This window comes from Aricia agestis, chromosome Z (assembly GCF_905147365.1).
Source record: "Aricia agestis chromosome Z, ilAriAges1.1, whole genome shotgun sequence".
In the NCBI taxonomy this organism is placed as follows: Eukaryota; Metazoa; Arthropoda; class Insecta; order Lepidoptera; family Lycaenidae; genus Aricia; species Aricia agestis.
In genome coordinates, this window is record NC_056428.1 from 34,408,770 (window position 1) to 34,427,256 (window position 18,487).

Here is an 18,487-nt window from a genome sequence, read left to right on the forward strand (position 1 = left end):
AGTTTTATTCTTTAGAACATAAGCTTTACGACAGTAAATCCATTTTTTTGAAAACCCACTGTAGCACATTCTACAGTACAAAAATGGTTAATGCTTATTCCTCTAAGTGAGGTTTGTATATAGCATTTATTTACTATGTTTCTAAAATGATTTGCACTTAAACTGCTGAACCGATTTTGATAAAAATTTTGTATGCAGATAATTTCAATCAATTTAAACGACATTAGATACTTTTTGTCCCGGAAAATGTACGGTTCCCGTGCAGTCAACAAAAATGAATTTGGCTTATGATATATAAGCCAAATTCATTTTCATTGTTTGTCAAACAAAAATGAATTTGGCTTATGATAATAATTAATAAAGTTTATTGCGTGAAAACCGAACCTTTTCCATGATAAAAATTATCCTATTGTTTACATGTAAATATTACGTTAAATTTTGGAGAAGGACATAGGATAATTTTTATCATGGAAAATGTTCGGTTTTCACGCAATAAACTTTATTAATTTGCGTATAAGCTGCTGAACCGATTAATAATAAATTTAGTTAATGTAGAAATAATTAGTTTATCACGTGCAGAGTTGGGTAAAAAGTAATTAGTAATTTTAATCAGATTACAAATTAATCAGATTGATGAAGTAATTGTGCATCTGAAATTACCCGTAAGTTTGATTAAAAATAATATTATGTATAAAATGTATTCTAATTTTAGTTTGCAATAATTAGATTAATATAATATAATTAATTAGACTAACGAGTATTCAAATGATTGCCTAATGTCCAATGCTGGTAATTATAATAAATAAAAAACTCCCACACCGGTTTCGGTGGCGGTGGCCGGTTTCAATAAAACCAGGCGAGTTAAGCAGGAGTATTTTTATAGTGCCCAAGTGTGTGCGCAATACACAAGAACACTCTTTGTTCAATGAAACCAGACCAGTTACACAGGAGTAATTTTATAGTGCCCTAGTGTGTGCGCACTACATAAGAGCACTCTGGTTTCAATGAAACCAGGCCAGTTACGCAGGAGTAATTTTATATTGCCCAAGTGTGTGCGCAATAGACAAGAGCACTCTGGTTTCAATGAAGACAGGCCAATTAAATAGGAGTAATTTCAAAGTGCCCAAATGTGTGCACAATACATAAGAGCACTCTGCGGAAAGCACGGGAAGGGAAGAAGAAGCGGGAACTCTCTGTCCTTTCTGTTTTTTATTATTATTATTTTATTTAACGCCTGGAAACCGTAGATTTTTCCGAGTCAAAAAGGGTTCAATGGCCTTTTCTGGGACTCAAAGTATCTCCATACCAAGTTTCATCAAAATCTGTTCAGTGGTTAAGGCGCAAAATAGGAAATTTTATAACGCGGTAACCGTAAATTTTTCAAGACAATAATTATCTTATGTCCTTTCACGAGAGTCAAAGTATGTGCACACCAGGAGAGCCATGCTTCGGCACGAATGGGCCGGCTCGACCGGAGAAATACCACGTCCCCACAGAAAACCGGCGTGAAACAGCGCTTTCGCTGTGTTTCGCCGAGTGAGTGAGTTTACCGGAGGCCCAATCCTCTACCTTTTCCCTTCCCTAACCTCCCCTATTCCCTTCCGTACCCTCCCCTATTCCCTTCCCTACCCTCCCCTATTCCCTTTTCTACCCTCCCCTATTACCCCTTAAAAGGCCGGCAACGCACTTGCAGCTCTTCTTATGCTGCGAGTGTCCATGGTGACGGAAGTTGCTTTCCATCAGGTGACCCGTTTGCTCGTTTGCCCCCTTATTTCATAAAAAAAAACCACAAATTTTCATCAAAATCGGTTCAGTGGTTTAGGCGCAAATCATTTTTGTTTATCATATGGTTGCCGTACCGTCCTTTCCTGAGACAAAGTATCTGTATACCAAATATCATCGAAATCCACGTAGCGGTTGTTATGAAATTAAAGACAAAACCAAGGAATATTTGGTTTTATTCCACATAAATAATTGTCGTACATATTTGTCAGTACATATAATATATAGACAATTCGAGAGATGCTGAAGAAGGTCTTAATGTACACTACATTCATCCGGCCTTTAGAATTAACGAGGAACATAGTGCTTGAGATAATCTGGAGTTTTTCTTTGTCTTCCAGATCTTCTGGTCCGATCTCTCTCCTCATTGCTGGTTATAGTTTCCTCTGAGCTAATTCCCAGGTGTGAAGAAGGTGCTTCTCGAAATACTTCTTCATCTTGGTGTGGAGAGTCAGAATCAAAATCCTCCGTATTCTGGTGTGATGAATCTGCTTCCATCCGTACTTCGTCGACTTCGGCATTACCATTTGAACTCAATGGTCCCGCCTCCGTTTCTAGTGGTTCCGGGACGGTTATTGGAGTTTGAGGAAGTGGTGCTAAATGTTTGTTACATAGAAAATTTCATTACAATCGGTTCGGTAGTTTTGGCGTGAAAGCGAGACAGACAGACAGACAGAGATACTTTCGCATTTATAATCTTAATATATAAAATTCTCGTGTCACAGTTTTCGTTGCCATACTCCTCCGAAACGGCTTGACCGATTCTCATGAAATTTTGTGAGCATGTTGAGTAGGTCTGAGAATCGGCCAACATCTATTTTTCATACAAAAAAAATATGTATATGGCAAAACAACATTTGCCGGGATATTTACGCTGAGGCTTAACCTACGCGTCAGTGTCGGAGCGTTAAACTGGAGCGTCAAGTTGCCAATGTGTGTTTTGTACATAAAGTTAATATGCCTAGCGGAATAGAGAAACAAAGGCCAGAGGAAGCGTGATGTCACTATCAGTAACACTGCGTAGTAAAAGAAACGCGTGATACATGACAGCAGCATTTTTTTTTGACGTCCAGTCGGCACGTGCCGCACGTTGACAATTTAACTCATAGAAATCATGTTCAATCATGCTTGTGTAAGTGTATACGTACACATAATTTTACACACAGATGAAACCAATTTCGGTTTCGTTTGACAGCTCGAGATTGTTGCTCTATTCCGCTAGGTATATTAACTTTATGGTTTTGTATACAAAAAACCATCAAAAAACCATTTATGTCTATGTAAAAAACACATATTTTGACAACTTGAAGCAACTTGACGCTCCGTCACTGACGCGTAGGTTTGTTCTTAGAAGCATAGGCTTATTTATATACTGTCGGTTCTAAGCATACACCTACGACAGTATATATTAAGTATATAGTCTAATATTATAAGTCTATGTATTGATACGTGTAACATGCCCCATAGACGCATGTGCGGTCGCGGCATTATAATATTATAATATATTAAAAAAGAAACTGTCACTTGTCAGCTGTGACTTGTAAGTCTGTTACTGTACATCTATGGTCTGTACTCTGTGCCTCTGTGGACTGTTCCAGTGTTGCCATTTATACAGATTTCTCCGTATTTATACAGATTTTTGGTGAGTAATACAGATAAGTACTGGATACAGATATTTATACAGAATTACAGAATTTTGTAAATATGATTAATTTTGTAAAAATTCAACAACGAAACAGGCTAAATCGGGCCCCATTGAAGGTCTTTTTTATACAAAGTAACTGATTGGTGCGAAATGTTAAGGGCCTATTTCACCACTTCCTGATAAGTGCCGGATACTTAACTTTCTCGACATGTAAGTATGGAGAATCTGTCAAAAAAGTTGTGGATAGCTTATCCGCCGGTACGTTAATCAGGAAGTGGTGAAACAGGCCCTTAGTGTGTTTAATTTTTTTTCTATTAGATTTTAAATTTTAAAAAGTTACCAATTTATGTACGAGTATATTTTTATTTATTATACGATTATCACCCACGTCAATACATATCCCTTTTTTTTTTTCATAAAAAAGCGTGGATAATGATTAAATTGTATTTTTTTGTTGACTTTAATACAGATTTTATACAGAAAATTGAGACAATATGACATACAGATTTTAGCAGTTCCCACTACAGATTAAAGGTCGAAACCATCTGGCAACACCCACTGGACTGTTCACTGTGCATTCGATCCAATTTTTAGTAATCTGTGCAATTTTTATTTTCCTTTTGATAATAAAAAATCTACTATTTATTAATTGTGCAATTGATTGGATTTGGTGTAAACTATTTGATAATTTCTTTATTAGGCATAACTAAGGTTTGTTTTTACAATGATTAGATGAACAATAATTTTATTTTCATAAAAAATATGTTCTAAAACCTTCAGTGCATATTCAACACACTTGGAAAATTACCCTTTATATTTTTAAATTTTAATCTTTAACATCAGTTACATACTACCGTACCTGCAATAAGTATATATTATGATATGCAGTGCTTCAACTACACGATAAATGATAAATACTGCTTTTCATTTTGTTTTTGTTCTCAGAAAAAATGTCAACCCGAAATCTGCGTAAAATGGTTGGTGGGCCAGCTTTGCCACCACCTGAAAGTGGTTCCGATGATGAATATGAACCGACATATGTGAAAAACTCATTCAAAAGTAACTATGATGGGGTATGTAATAGGAATTATTTCATTTATTACTTGATAAAAATTTATGTATCATAATATATTTCATTACATTTTTTTAATATACAGAAATAAAAAGAGTAGATAATTCAGGAGAAACCATAAAAATATTATGTTGCTAGCCAATTCTAATTAATAAGAACCTACTAAAATATGATGATTATGTGCTGGGCTGCCTATGTTTAATTAAATTTAGAACTTAAAGACATCTACTTATTAAATGCTGTTATTTTAATTTTTTAGTAATTTTACAGATGTGTAAGGACACCTTTATAGAGTATTAACTGATTAATATAAGTAAATAATTACGTAACTCATCCTTACATTAAGTATAATTAATGTGAAAGTGTGGATGTTTGTTACACTTTCACTCAAAAACTTGACAAACCATTATGAAACTTTGTACACTTAGGACCACATATTCTTGGAGGTATCAGAAGTAATATATGATACTTTTTATTAAAAAAAATATTTTTCACGAAAAAAAAAATTTATACTTACTAGCTAGTTTATTACTAGAAATACATTTCACAACTATAGTTTTGTCTTACTATGCAAATACAAGCTATGCGATTTCTGTTATTATGTTTCAAACACATTCCAAAAATGTACCAAATAATGTCCTATTTAAATTTGTGCTATACTATAAAATTATGAGTAATAAAATGTATTCCTGTCTAAACACTACTAATTTTATCCTGGCTAAGAGGTTAATAACAATTTTCGAGCAAAAGCAGTGCAAAACAAAATGTTTTATTATGTATTTGGCAAATACAATAAATGCAATGTTACAATAAATTAAAAACATTTCTTATAGCATTTAACATTTTGATTATAAGTTTGGAAATGAGTGGATCTTTGTATCAAATTAGTCTGCTGGAATACAAAGTGTGTTTGCTTTTTGTAGTAGTTTTAATCAAATTTATAACATGATGTGCATGTTATAAATTTAATTATTATAACAACACATGCCATTATGATTGTTTTTATTAAATTATAATTCTTATCTGTCTCTAAGAGGTTGAAATTATTTTGATGATCTAATAACATTATGTTTCAAGGGTCTTTACCATTTTACCAAGGTTTTCCATTCAAACAAATCTGTTTCAGTTGTTATTAAGTTCAAGTTCCGAGTCAGAGTGTCAAGAGAAATCAAATGACGACAAAGATGAGAGTGAAGAGGAGCTGCAGCCAAAACTGCAGCCTACCAAAAAGAAAAATAACAGAAAACGCAAAAAATCAAGAAAATTGTCTATTAACAACAAGGATACATTTGATGTTAGTACATAATAGCAATCTTCTTGTTTTACCAAATCTTTAACAGGTTTTTGTTACTAAGTCTGTTAAGTAGTCTTATAAGTAGTCTTATAAAAGTACATTTAGCTATTTCAATGCAATAAAATTGAACTTTGTTGATTACATGGTTTAAGTTTTGTAACAAATATTATATATTAGCAACAGTCTCTTACAAATAACTTAATATAGATGGACGAAATCGACAAGTCTTTATTAGAGGTGAATGCGCTACTGGGGGAACCAACTTACAAACCACCATCTTCCCCACAAATCGACAAAGCAGAGGATGTAGCGAACAAACTGTTTGGTGTCCAGTTCAAACATTTGAATGCTTCCAACGAGCTCACCAGATTATTCGGTCCTGATGAAGAGGATGAAGCTAATAGAAGGTAAACTATTCACTTTGATGAATTCTATAAAATAAGTTGAATTTATTAGTCAAATTAGTTGAATATAATATTATATTATGATAATAAAGTGTTACCAAACACATTAGAGTAATGCCACGTTGCCTTACCACTATACCATTGTTGTGTGTCACCTTGACTATCACGTATGTCACTCTATGAATAATAAAAACTAAGGAAAAGTAACTCCATCAAAAAACATGCTCCACAGTACTTGTCAAAAAAGTGTACCTTTAGGTACACCTTTCAATACATTTGCAATATTTAGGTGACCTTGAGTGGTACTAGGCTGACGTTACATGACAGATCAAAAGGAACCAAAACGGTAATATTATTGGAGTTACGATTCCTTAGTTTTTATTATTCGTAGGTGTTACCGTTATCTCCTAGGACCGTTATCCGTATAGTTACCGTTATCCTCGGAATAACGCATTGTATGCCTCTTCTGTCATTCACTCTACTCTCCCATTTCATCTCCCGTCCGTCGTTTCGTCCAAATCCGACGACGCCAATAAAATATGTAAAACAGACAACAGACCATTGTGACTTCACCCTTATTTTGTAAAATTTAACGAACTTCATATATATATGTATAATCAATAATCATACTAAATATATTTTACAGGAGAGGTCGTCAACAGAATTTGAGACGAGTGCAGAGGGGATCTTTTATACCCAAAGAATACAGCTTTCATGCAAAAGGTAAGCTGGGTAGATTAGGAAATTTGCAGTTTTTGTCTGATACTAAGTAATTCTGTTTTTGACTGACAGCAGTATTAGTTCGGGTTCCCTAGAACAATTTTTTTTATTACAATCAAGCTAATTTTTCGTGAGTAGCTTCATTTTGATCAATCAACAAAACTTGGTTGACTACGGGATCCTAAAACGGAACAATAACCAGCTGATTTTTAGGGTTCCGTACCCAAAGGGTAAAAACGGGACCCTATTACTAAGCCTTCGTTGTCTGTCCGTCTGTCTCCAGGCTGTATCTCAAGAACCGCTATTGCTAGACTTCTGAAATTTTCAAATATTGTGTATTTCTGTTGCCGCTACAACAACAAATATTGAAAACAAAATAAAATTGATAGTTAAGGGGGGCTCCCATACAATAAACGTGATTTTTTCGGCCTTTTTTGCTCTATTAGATATCAATAATGGCAAGAGGTGGGCACTTGAATTTTTCACACATTATTTTGTTATATGTGTACCCCTTCGTGTGAGAGTCCGACTCGCACTTGGCCAATTTTTTGTATATTGATATGTTAATAGTTAAATAATTTAAGAGGAACATTGTACTACAAATAGAACAATCCATATTTTAGGATCATTTAATCAAAATATTAAATCCTTTCTATCTCTGTTAGCTACCACTTTCGAGAATTTTCGCAGAGAAAATTGTTTTTCGTCATTAAAATGAATTTACTCACGAAAAATTTGCTTGGTAGTAATCAAAAAAAAATTGTTCTCGGGAACCTGTATTATAATAATTAAAAAACTTGTCTCAAGAATCATTTAGTCCAAAGTCACAAAAGCATTTCTCATGTTGTGGACTTTGGCATTTCTCATGTTGGGCTTTTTTATAAAAAAAGGTAACTATTCAAGTTACCTTTTTTTATAACAATTGAAATAAAAATCTCTATTCTACAGGTCTGTCCATGTCAATGAATCGGAAGGATAAGGATTACACATATTTCACTTTCGACCACAGCCGAGATTATCAGAACATGCATAAGACATTTCTCTCTATGATGGTGCAGGGGTTTGTATTTATTATTTTTTATGCAATTAGGTGTTCGCAATAGAAAGTATACTTATTGCTTTGTTCTTCCCGATACTAACTGTTCTAAAGAGATACTTACGAAATATTAAAGTAATGAAGATATTTTTGCTCATATTAACTCTTTTATGCGAAGCGAAGTGAATAGATTTTCATAACATTAAACTTCTGATTACTAAACTACAGATTCACTATATTTTATTTTAATATTATTTCAGATTGAGCGATTTGATGCAGCCTACAGGAGAAGCATTGAGAAATATGCATGTAGAAGAATTAATAGAGGTATGTTACATTTTAACAGCAGACAGCAACTATAAAGGTATTAACATTAAAACATTCGAAATGTAAAAGGGTGTGGATTGTGGAATTAAAAGGCTTGTTTATTTTTATTATTATTTTATACTGCTATATGTTCACTTTTGCTCGAATACAGCAAATCAAAAAAGAAGAACAATATGTTTGCACTTTGCAGTTTGTCTCTCAGAATATTAACATTATTTAACATACACAGCGATGTGTGAGAGAGACAGATATAATGTTTTCTATTTTATTTTACAGATAGCAGATGTACTGTTTCGTGTAGAGGAGTACTCCCAGGCTACGGAGTTGATAGAGACCTCTATAGCTTACATGTTACACTCTACATCACCATTCTTTAATATCACAAACGTAAGTTATATATTTTTCCCAGCTAAGAAAATAATACGATAAATTACTGCAACTATTCTAGCTACAGCGGTTCTTGAGATACAGCCTGGAGACAGACAGACGGACAGACAGACATCGAAGTCTTAGTAATAGGGTCGCGTTTTTACCCTTTGGGTATGGAACCCTAAAAATGTGTTTTTTGTATGGGAGCCCACCTTAATTATTTATTTTATTTAGATTTTATTACTAATTATTAAAATATAAATAAAACTGAGTATTTTGTGAACATTTGCCTACCTATTGCCATTATTGATATCGAGCAAAAAATAGCAAAAAAATTTGGTTTGTTATACGGGAGCTCCCCTTAAATACTTAATTTGTTTTATTTCTAGTATTTGTTATTGTAGCAGCAACAGATATACACAATCTGTGAAAATATCAGAAGTCTAGCAATAGCGGTTCTTGAGACACAGCCTGGAAATAGACAGACGGACAGACAGACAGACAGACGTACCGACAAACATACATCGAAGTCTTAGTAATAGGGTCCCGTTTTTACCCTTTGGGTACGGAACCCTAAAAAGGGATTTCTGCCATCTTGATAGTTAGAAGATAAGGGATAACTACGTGACGGGACACCTATACGTGGATCATGCTGTTTTGCTTTTTGTAAAAATTTTATGTTAATTCGATAAAATGAAAGTTATGGAAAAAAAGAGTAATCGATAGCCAAAGCTAAAGATAAGTCACAAGATATTGACCAGTGCAGTACAGTTTTAGTCCATTGAAATGTTACAATTTAAGGACTGAATAATATTTTATTTATTAGAGGACACAATTTTATTTTTGGGACGTGTTTCAATAGAAGTTTAATCTCAACACCATCTTGAAAAAGTGGTGACAACACTATTTTCGGGATATCTTGGAAACTATACGTCTTACAAAAAGGGGGCTTCAATACAAAAATACAATTCTTGGCCTGTTTTTGCTTTATAACAGTACAGAACCCTTACCCTTACAGACACACTTTGGACCTCTCGTGGTTTTTTATTTAAAAAGTGTCTCGTGATTAATGAACGCAGAACGATATTGTGTGAAGGCGCTTTTCATGCGGATTATCGCCCAGGCGTGGATCTGGTCCGCATGCGTCCAACATGCTCCTGGCCTAGCGCGTGTCAACTTGCATGCGGATCAATCCGCGCGCGGGCTACTACACGCATAACAGGAAAAGCGCCCATACGCGCGGCCGCCAATCAAACAATGATTTTAAGTTTTTGTTTGATATAAAACTGTGGCCTTAAAATACATTTTACAAACATTTTGTTACAGAGGAAAACGCGTTTGGAATACAAGTTTGTTGAGAACCGACCATTTCATATTCTGCTACTGAAGTACATCTACTTGCTGACGAACAAGGCCTGTCACAGGACAGCGTTGGAGGTGGCAAAGCTACTCATGAATTTGGACCCATCTGACCCCCTGGGGGTACAACTGATCATAGACACATTAGCCCTTAGGGCCAGGGAACATCAGTGGCTGATTGACACAATCAATCATCTGACCATAAAGAAGAATGCAGCGTACATGTTCAACATGAGATATTCTTATGCCCTCGCATACTTCCATGTGCTGACTAAGAAGAAAGGTAATGCTTTACAAATATTATAAAAACATGTCACCTTTTTTACATCAAAACTGTTTAATCTTAATATGCATTAAACTTGTAAGTTTCATGTTCAAATTTTTTATTTAGATAGTTATATCTATTTAGATGTTATCCGGTGCCTTTATAGTTATTAAAAAAATCCCTACTGATAATGTTGAACTTCAACATCTCCGTATATCTAAATTTTGACTGTTGAACTGAACTTTTGAATAATTTATTTTATTATTATTAATTAACATTTGAATAATGATGCACTTTTAAATTTTAATTCCAAATAGGCAAGGTGTAAAGCCCACCTTTGCTCTTAGTTAGAAACTGATGAATTAAAACTGTACCGAGTTTTATTAATATTGTTTTTCATTGCAGAGGATCTGAAAGTAGCGGACAATATTCTGAAAAGTGCAATATTGAGGTTCCCGTCGTTCGTCAAGAATCTGCTAGACGCTGCTAAACAGAAACCAAGTCCAATACTCCAAAACAGCCTGCTGTATACCGCATACGCCACGGCCACGTATGTATACAGGGCGTATCAAAACAAACCCTAGCGACATAATTTTGGTCATGCTGAAGTAGAATAAAAAAGTTATTCTTTCAGAGCTGCTACTGATAGCGCGCGAGTTGAACGCAGATCTCGGCGGGGCTAAAATGGTCACATTTAGCAATTCCTCTCAATCAATTCAGCAAATGAATTGTCGAAACTGTCAAACTGACAAATGTCAAATCAATACAAAAATACAGAAACGAATTGCAATAAAAGTTGCATTTTGCGATTTTAGAAAAATGAATCATATTATGATTTTGATTTCAAATACGCTTTTAGTTTAACATTATAATTTTCGAAAAAAAGAACAAAAAAATAATTAACTCACTTTTTATTAATTCAACATCAAATAAAAAATTGCTTTTTTTACGGAACTTGATAGGCTCGTTTCAGTCATTATTATAAACAACAATTACACGCAGCTGTAACTTGAATATTGTTGAAACTCTTTTATACAATTTATTCTTTATTATAAAATTTATCAACTTTTTTTAATTTAAAATATTTTTAGTTTCAACAAATAGTAACGCGATAACACACTACACGAATGATAGCTGTCAAGTTCCGCACAGCACTACCAGAGTAGACAGAATTATAGAGTATGCCGACTTAGAACTGATGTTAAAATTTTTAAATTTGACGTATTATGACGAAAATCGTCGCTAGGGTTGATAAATATTGTCAGAATCCAATTTTGAAATCTTTATTTTAAATATTTAAAAATAAATTATATCAGCCGGTGCGAGGCACATTCCGTTCATAATCCTAGTGAAACCCGACGAATTTGACAGATATTGAAACCTGTCCGTTTCTTTGCAGTGGAACTACTGTAGATAAGTCTATTGTGGCATTACACTGCAGGCGTGCGAGACGCGGGGTGCGGTCGGCGGGGGGATTGCTCCCGCCCTTCGTCTCAGGCCCAAACTGCATTTAACTCGCGCGCTAACAATACTTTGACAGTCAACTCTGTACAGGGGTACTCATAATACACCTTAAAGTGTTATCACTTTGTTTTGTTGTACTGTCTAGTTTAATGTGCAAGAACTAAATATTTTTTGATTAATATCATATATGTAGATGTTGCCTGCAACTTCCTTAGCGTAGAATTGCGAGACTATTGAAGCGGGTTTTGATATTATATCTTAATACTGAATATACTTATTCAAATTTCATTTTTAGGATTCCGTACCCAAGTCCCAAAGGGTAAAAACGGGACCCTATTACTGAGACTTCGATGTCTGTCCGTCTGTCTGTCTCCAGGCTGTAACTCAAGAACGGTAATAGCTAGAGAGTTGAAATTTTTACAGATTATGTATTTCTGTTGCCGCTATAACAACAAATACTAAAAACAAAATAAATTAAATATTTAAGGGGGCTCCCATACAACAAACGTGATTTTTCCAACATTTTTTGCTCGGTATCAATGATGACAACAGGTAGGCACTTGAAATGTACACAAAATACTCAACTGTATTTAAACTTTAATAATAAAATTTTAATATAAGTAATATATAATTAAGGGGGGTACCCATACAAAACTTTTTCCTACTTTGGCTCTATAATGGTACGAAACCCTTCGTGCGCGAGTCCAACTCGGACTTGGCCGATTATTATTATTCCACTGGAGAGGTTCAAAAGAGGGTAAAGTTTTTAGAATAATAAATACTACGGAAGAGTAACTGGGTCAAAAAATATTTTCTCGAAATGTCATCTAAATACACACTAAGTACTCGAATGCACACGTACGTTAGTTGTCATACTTGGATCGGTTATATAATTTTCGTTGTCCTAGCTCTAGTAGGTAAAACCATAAAGAAACAGTCCAATGTATGAGAGTTATAGTTTTCTATACTGTCTTTTCGATTATGCCACGACCTTACGAGGACGAAGCAAAAGCTCCTATAAAACAAAGTATAGCGACTGGTGCAAAGTGCGGCTGCCCGACAAGTGCGCCATATAGCTATTTTTCTATACTGCTGATTGGAAATCTCCAAGCTCCAGCAGTGTGGAAAAATATATGGCGCACTTGCCGGGTAAGGTGGCTTTCGGATGTTTGCCGCGAGCCACCGCGAGTCGCGACTGACAAAAATTCAAACAAAATGTCACTTTATTTTACTCTACGCCACTAGCTTTTACGCCGCCGCCGGTGGCAGCATGGGTCGCCACGCAAATATCAGTAGAAAATTATACCTAAACTGTATGACATAAAGAAACATTTTATTCGAATTTTTATCGGTCGCGGTCGCTCGCGGCAAATATCCAAAAGCCACCTTAAGGCGCAGCGCATACGACAGACTATCCTAAACAATTGCAAGACAAATCTATGCAATTATATGCAGTAACGCACACGTCTGCGCTGCGCGTCGTGTGCGTTACTGCATATAATTGCATAGGTTCTATTTCCACGGACTAAAAAGTGCGTCACGGATAGTCTGTCGTCTGCGCTGCGCCTAAGGGTCAGCATACAGTCTGCATGGCCGCACCATGGGATCTGCATGGCGCGGCCATGCAGACTGTATGGGCGCCGCACACTCGATCGCACAAAAAGTCTGTCGTCTGCGATCTCCCTAAGGCGCACTTTGTCACACTCACTTTTAAACAGGACCTCAAAATCGCTGAAGGAAACAATAAACCTGTACGCCCACTTCACGTGCACGAAGTGGCGCGAGCAGCCCGTCATGCAGTGGTTCCTCAGAAACGCCGAGGAGATCAGCATCAAGTTCGACGAAGACTCCAAAACTAAAGTTCGTAAATCCTTACTAATTTTATAAATATCTAACTGCCGCAATCAGACACATTTAATGACGATTAAGCTTCAATTTAATAATGAGTTTGACAGATATAACCATAAAGTTAATATACCTAGCGAAATAGAGAAACAAAGGCCTGAGCAAGAGAGATGTCACTATCAGTAACACTGCGTGGTAAAAAGAGATGTGTGATATTATATTGTAGTGAATAAAAATTAGAATAAGACTAGTAAGACCCTTAATTAGAAAGAAGGTTTCTATAATATTATGTACTAACCGTATGTGTGTGCACCTGAGGAGTCAGGGTAGCGAAATATTGCTGGATAAGACATCACAACTTGTAACACAGCATAATATTATAATTATAGACTGCTGTCTGTAAAGTGTAATTCCATGTTGTTAAACGCCACGTGGCTGGTAGATGATATTGCAGATTTGATGAAAACCTCAAGTCATGGCGAACAAATTGAATTATTTGACACTATTTTGGTTGACACTGATATTAATATAAGTATAAGTAGTTTTTTTCTCTGGATCAATTATTACTAATAATTATTGTGCGGCTTATCTTCTTTCAGGCAAATAATATAGAAAATTTATAATCACTGTAAATAAGTAGGTAAATATTTATATTATTGTATTAAATTTTGCATGCTTCTAAAGCAGAATGTTTGATACTGTATAACATAACTAAGATCTTTGTAAACAATATTCTTTGCTAATAAATGATGATTATGATTATAATCTTACAGATCCCCTACAAAGGCTTTGCGGGGTCCCAGGCTCTGCTATAATGGCTGACCTAATGTATTTCTCTAGAGTAAAGTTTATATTTTCAGGCTAGAGCAACGATATTTGCTAACGTCAGGAATACTCTATTCATGGGATGGCCGGAGGAAATAATCAGACATTTCTCCGTAGTGCAGCCAATGTCAAACTTTGTTGTTGATGGGGTGAGTATAGACATTTTTCCTATTACGATGTGTGCGATCGCAAGGCGCGATCTTTGTTTTGGCGACTAAATGAAATTAGAACTCAACAGATTCGGAATTATAATATATTATGTCATGTTTGATGTGACCGATGAAATTTTTTTGTCATGACAACATTGACGGTTTTTTGTACTTTTTTCTAAAAGTTCAGTTTAAAGCCATCTGTACATTTTATAAATGGTCGCTGTTAAGCCTTAGTGTCCTAACCCACAATTTTTTTGTTGATAAATTTTGAATGCAGTCTTGTTCTAAATCATCTACAGAACATAACTGCATTCATAACTCAATACGTAATTTTTATGTGGGTTAGTACACGAATGCTTAACAGCGTCCAAATGTCGACATCCCTTTCATAAATACAGATGAAGAGAAAACATCCAATAAATATTCAACTTGTAATACCTACAATTGCCCTTTTCAACCTTTTCGCCCCCAAACGTTAAGTTCAAATCCTGCGCTGAAGAAATTGTTAACGGGAACTTGATTATCCAGGGGTATTTGTGTTTTGTCTCCTGAAAACTTTTTAAATTTGACTCACGCGGTATTGTTACCTAAGCCAGTGTTCCGCAAAATGTGTGCCGCGGCACACTGGTGTACCGTGGCCAGTAGTGAGTGGTGTACCTCCAAAAGTTTTCATTTTTCTAAATGTACCATCGAGAAAAATTATTCCTAGGCAGGTTGACGGCCCTACGTCATGTGGTCGGCTTATGTAAATTCAGTGTTATTTGTGATCGGTCGGCTCACGGATGGATTTGACTTGACGCGACCATATTATTATTTAGGTAGGAATCAACTTCTCTGATAGTACCTTGAACACAAAAAGTTTGCGGAACACTGATCTAAGCGACGATATGTCACGCTTTCAACTTTTTTCTCAGGCGGTGCCGAAGATACCCCAAACGTTTAGCTTCAACCCGGCGCCACCTAAGAACACAGTAGACCGGTACGGCTACACCAAGTTCAGCCACCACGCCGTCGACTCCAACAGCCCGTTCATAGTGCGATTCTTCTCCACAATATTCCCCGGGTATAACTTGTTCCGACCTAATAATGGGTATGTGCTATTAATACCGTTGCTATGCCCGGTTTCTGGGATTTTCTGACCGACTTTTATCTATTTGAATAGCGCTTTTGATTGGTTATATAGTAACCATTAGCCAAACGTAGTTGAACAGATATACTTCAGTAAAAAAACTCAGAAATCGGTAGTAGTGATGCGACCTCGAAACTTGACTCGAATCATTCAACTCTTAAGAATTTACGAGATGGCCGATCGAGGTCGGACTGATAGCAAGCCGCCTGGACTCGTTTTGTGCATTCTTAGCACGTGTGCCTGGTCAGGTAGACTTGCGATCAGTCCGACTGGAACGATCGATCACTTATATGGTGGGCTTTAAGGAAATTTTACGTATCGAAAAGAAATCGAGTATGAGGTAATCGAGGCATTCGAATTATTCTCGAGCTTTCAAGTCATTCGAGTGAAAACGATATTTCAGTTCATATTAACGCCTTGAAATTACCTTGTCATGGATGTAGTAACGTTATTAAAAAGGAACGAATAAGATTTTTTATCGATTCCGAGTTTGAAAAGTTACTCGAGTGACTGTAGCAAGATAGCTCGATTCGCATCGCTAGTTAGTCGCTAACAACTTTACGCTTTAAATTTAAACCGTAGTGGTCAGCATCATATTTCTCATATTGGTAGCAGTTAAGCGTTTGTGTGTTAATCCACAAAAAATTAGGTATTGAGTTATAATATTACCTAATTTTTTGTAGGTGAACAAACAAATGCTTATCAGCGACCATTTATGTGAAAAACGATCGTTTATGATATTCCATCATATATAATGCCACTTTATGACATTAAAGTAAGTGGCATTTTAATTGAATCTTTGACGATCGCGGCTAGCCGCGGTAAAGATCGGAACGGCACCTTCAGTAATTTATCTCCGCTGTTTGTCTATACTTTCGTATTTCTACTGCAACCATGCTACGGGTGCTGGTGGCAAATGGAATATCATAAACGATCGTTTTTCACATAAATGGTCGCTTCGGTAAACTCACTCACTCGGCAAAACACAGCGCAAGCGCTGTTTCACGCCGGTTTTCTGTGAGAACGTGCTATTTCTCCGGTCGAGCCGGCCCATTCGTGCCGAAGAATGGCTCTCCCACATCTATATGGATGTTTTGGGACCGGGAATACGCTTTGAAATAAAAATAATGTGGATTCTAGGTATATCTAGATTCTAGATGATGAATTGGGTAAGTTACAAGGTTTGTTCAAATTATAAGGGTCTATGCAGACGAACTGCAATCCAACCGCAAATTGCAGTTCAAGTGCAGTTTGAATGCAGTTGACACGACTGCAATAGAACTGCAAACCATTATCAATTACTGTATTCAAACTGCACTTGAACTGCAATTTGCGGTTGGATTGCAGTTGAAATGCGGTCCGTCTGTATAGACCCTAAGGGAAAAATGAGTAATTGTTCTTATGTTGTGAAAGGTTAGTTACCGGCTTACAAACAAAGATTAAAGGTTTGCTGTCTGTATTTATGATGTGACTTTTTCAATGTGCCAGACAAAGACAAGCAAACCTTGTATAAGTTGTGTAAATATATTTTATTAGTAAGGAGGTTTGTTTTGGGACTGCTTTTTGAGCATCTAATATCACATTTTTGGCTATGTAATATTTAACTAATTTGCTTGTAAGTTTTATAAGTAAGTTCTTTGCGCTTTTATAAGTCTTATTCTGTACAAAAATATTTTTTACTTGGTGCAGTGGTTTACTTCGACTAACATATCAGAGAATAATAATTTTGATCGCACAAACTGAAAAACACAACTATAGTCCGTCAAGAAAGTCATGACAGGCGGGAAAATTTTCTAAACGTAATCACGCTTATAAGGTGTATTTTTTTCTTTGTATTTTCACAGAGAACGCTTATTACATTTTAAATATTGTCACCTTGCACATTTTTATCGTATTAATAAAGTTTTCATATTTTTTATTTCATTTAAAAATTTTCCCGCCTTCTTCTTCTGTCAAGAAAATCATGACGACTTTCTTGACAGACTATACGTGGCCATATAATAGTTATTAGATTATTACTGCAGATTACTGTCTGTTGCGATAGTTTGCATCGCGGCAGTTACACACACAAAATAATATGCGACATTGATGCGTTGCGTCGTCGGACGTTGTTTGGTCAGAAAGACAGACAGCAGTCAGGAGGTTGAATGATGCACAGTGCGCTATGCGCTCACCGTCTTGTATTGTCTAAACTCCATGTCGACCAGGCGTGGCCAACAATTTTGGGGGTTAAGGATTTGGAGGTTAGATTACTTATAGGCGAATTAAAAGAGTATCAAAATGTAGTTAAATTAACATTGGATTTGAAGTAGATTCATGTTCTCTCAGTTCGAGCATGATCCCTGCAACCATTCTATAGGGCACTTCTGGCACGTATGCCATTGGTTCGCCATGCCTGCAATAGGGCATGCGTTATTCCGTTCCCACGCGACCACCATAAGGTGGTCGCGTGGGAAGGGTTGAATATGGTAATAATACCATATTCAACCCTTCAATCAATCAACCGTTGTTGATTATCCTTGTTGAGTATCCTGCGTTTCCCGTTGCTCTGCGAAAAGCGGAGAAGCAGGAATAGCGTTGACGCGTAAGTGCATTTCCCCTATGAAAAAAAAAGTTGCAACAACACAACAACAATCTGACATTAGTTTTGAGGCTGACTCCAGAGTTATGGTAAATCTGGCGGCAGCAAAATATGATCAGTCCGTTCATCTACCGGGTAGACGATCATTCTCTTGTCGTTCCTGACTAAAATGATGACCGTGTAACCCTAGTCTAAAGCGCTCCCTAGACGGCAATTCA

The 18,487-nt window shown here is 36.0% G+C and overlaps 1 protein-coding gene across 1 annotated transcript in view; it reads left to right on the forward strand.

The window, feature by feature from the left end:
* Positions 1–4,052: 4,052 nt before the first annotated feature.
* Positions 4,053–18,487, forward strand: part of LOC121738752 — a 60,760-nt gene continuing 46,325 nt past the window's right edge. Inside the window, exons 1-13 of the mRNA XM_042130986.1 lie at positions 4,053–4,138; positions 4,373–4,500; positions 5,626–5,793; positions 6,001–6,200; positions 6,844–6,920; positions 7,866–7,977; positions 8,214–8,280; positions 8,557–8,667; positions 9,976–10,291; positions 10,679–10,823; positions 13,456–13,597; positions 14,443–14,556; positions 15,474–15,649. Coding sequence (XP_041986920.1) covers positions 4,378–4,500; positions 5,626–5,793; positions 6,001–6,200; positions 6,844–6,920; positions 7,866–7,977; positions 8,214–8,280; positions 8,557–8,667; positions 9,976–10,291; positions 10,679–10,823; positions 13,456–13,597; positions 14,443–14,556; positions 15,474–15,649 — 1,751 coding nt within the window. The 5' untranslated portion in view covers positions 4,053–4,138; positions 4,373–4,377. The remainder of the gene's footprint in view (positions 4,139–4,372; positions 4,501–5,625; positions 5,794–6,000; positions 6,201–6,843; positions 6,921–7,865; positions 7,978–8,213; positions 8,281–8,556; positions 8,668–9,975; positions 10,292–10,678; positions 10,824–13,455; positions 13,598–14,442; positions 14,557–15,473; positions 15,650–18,487) is intronic.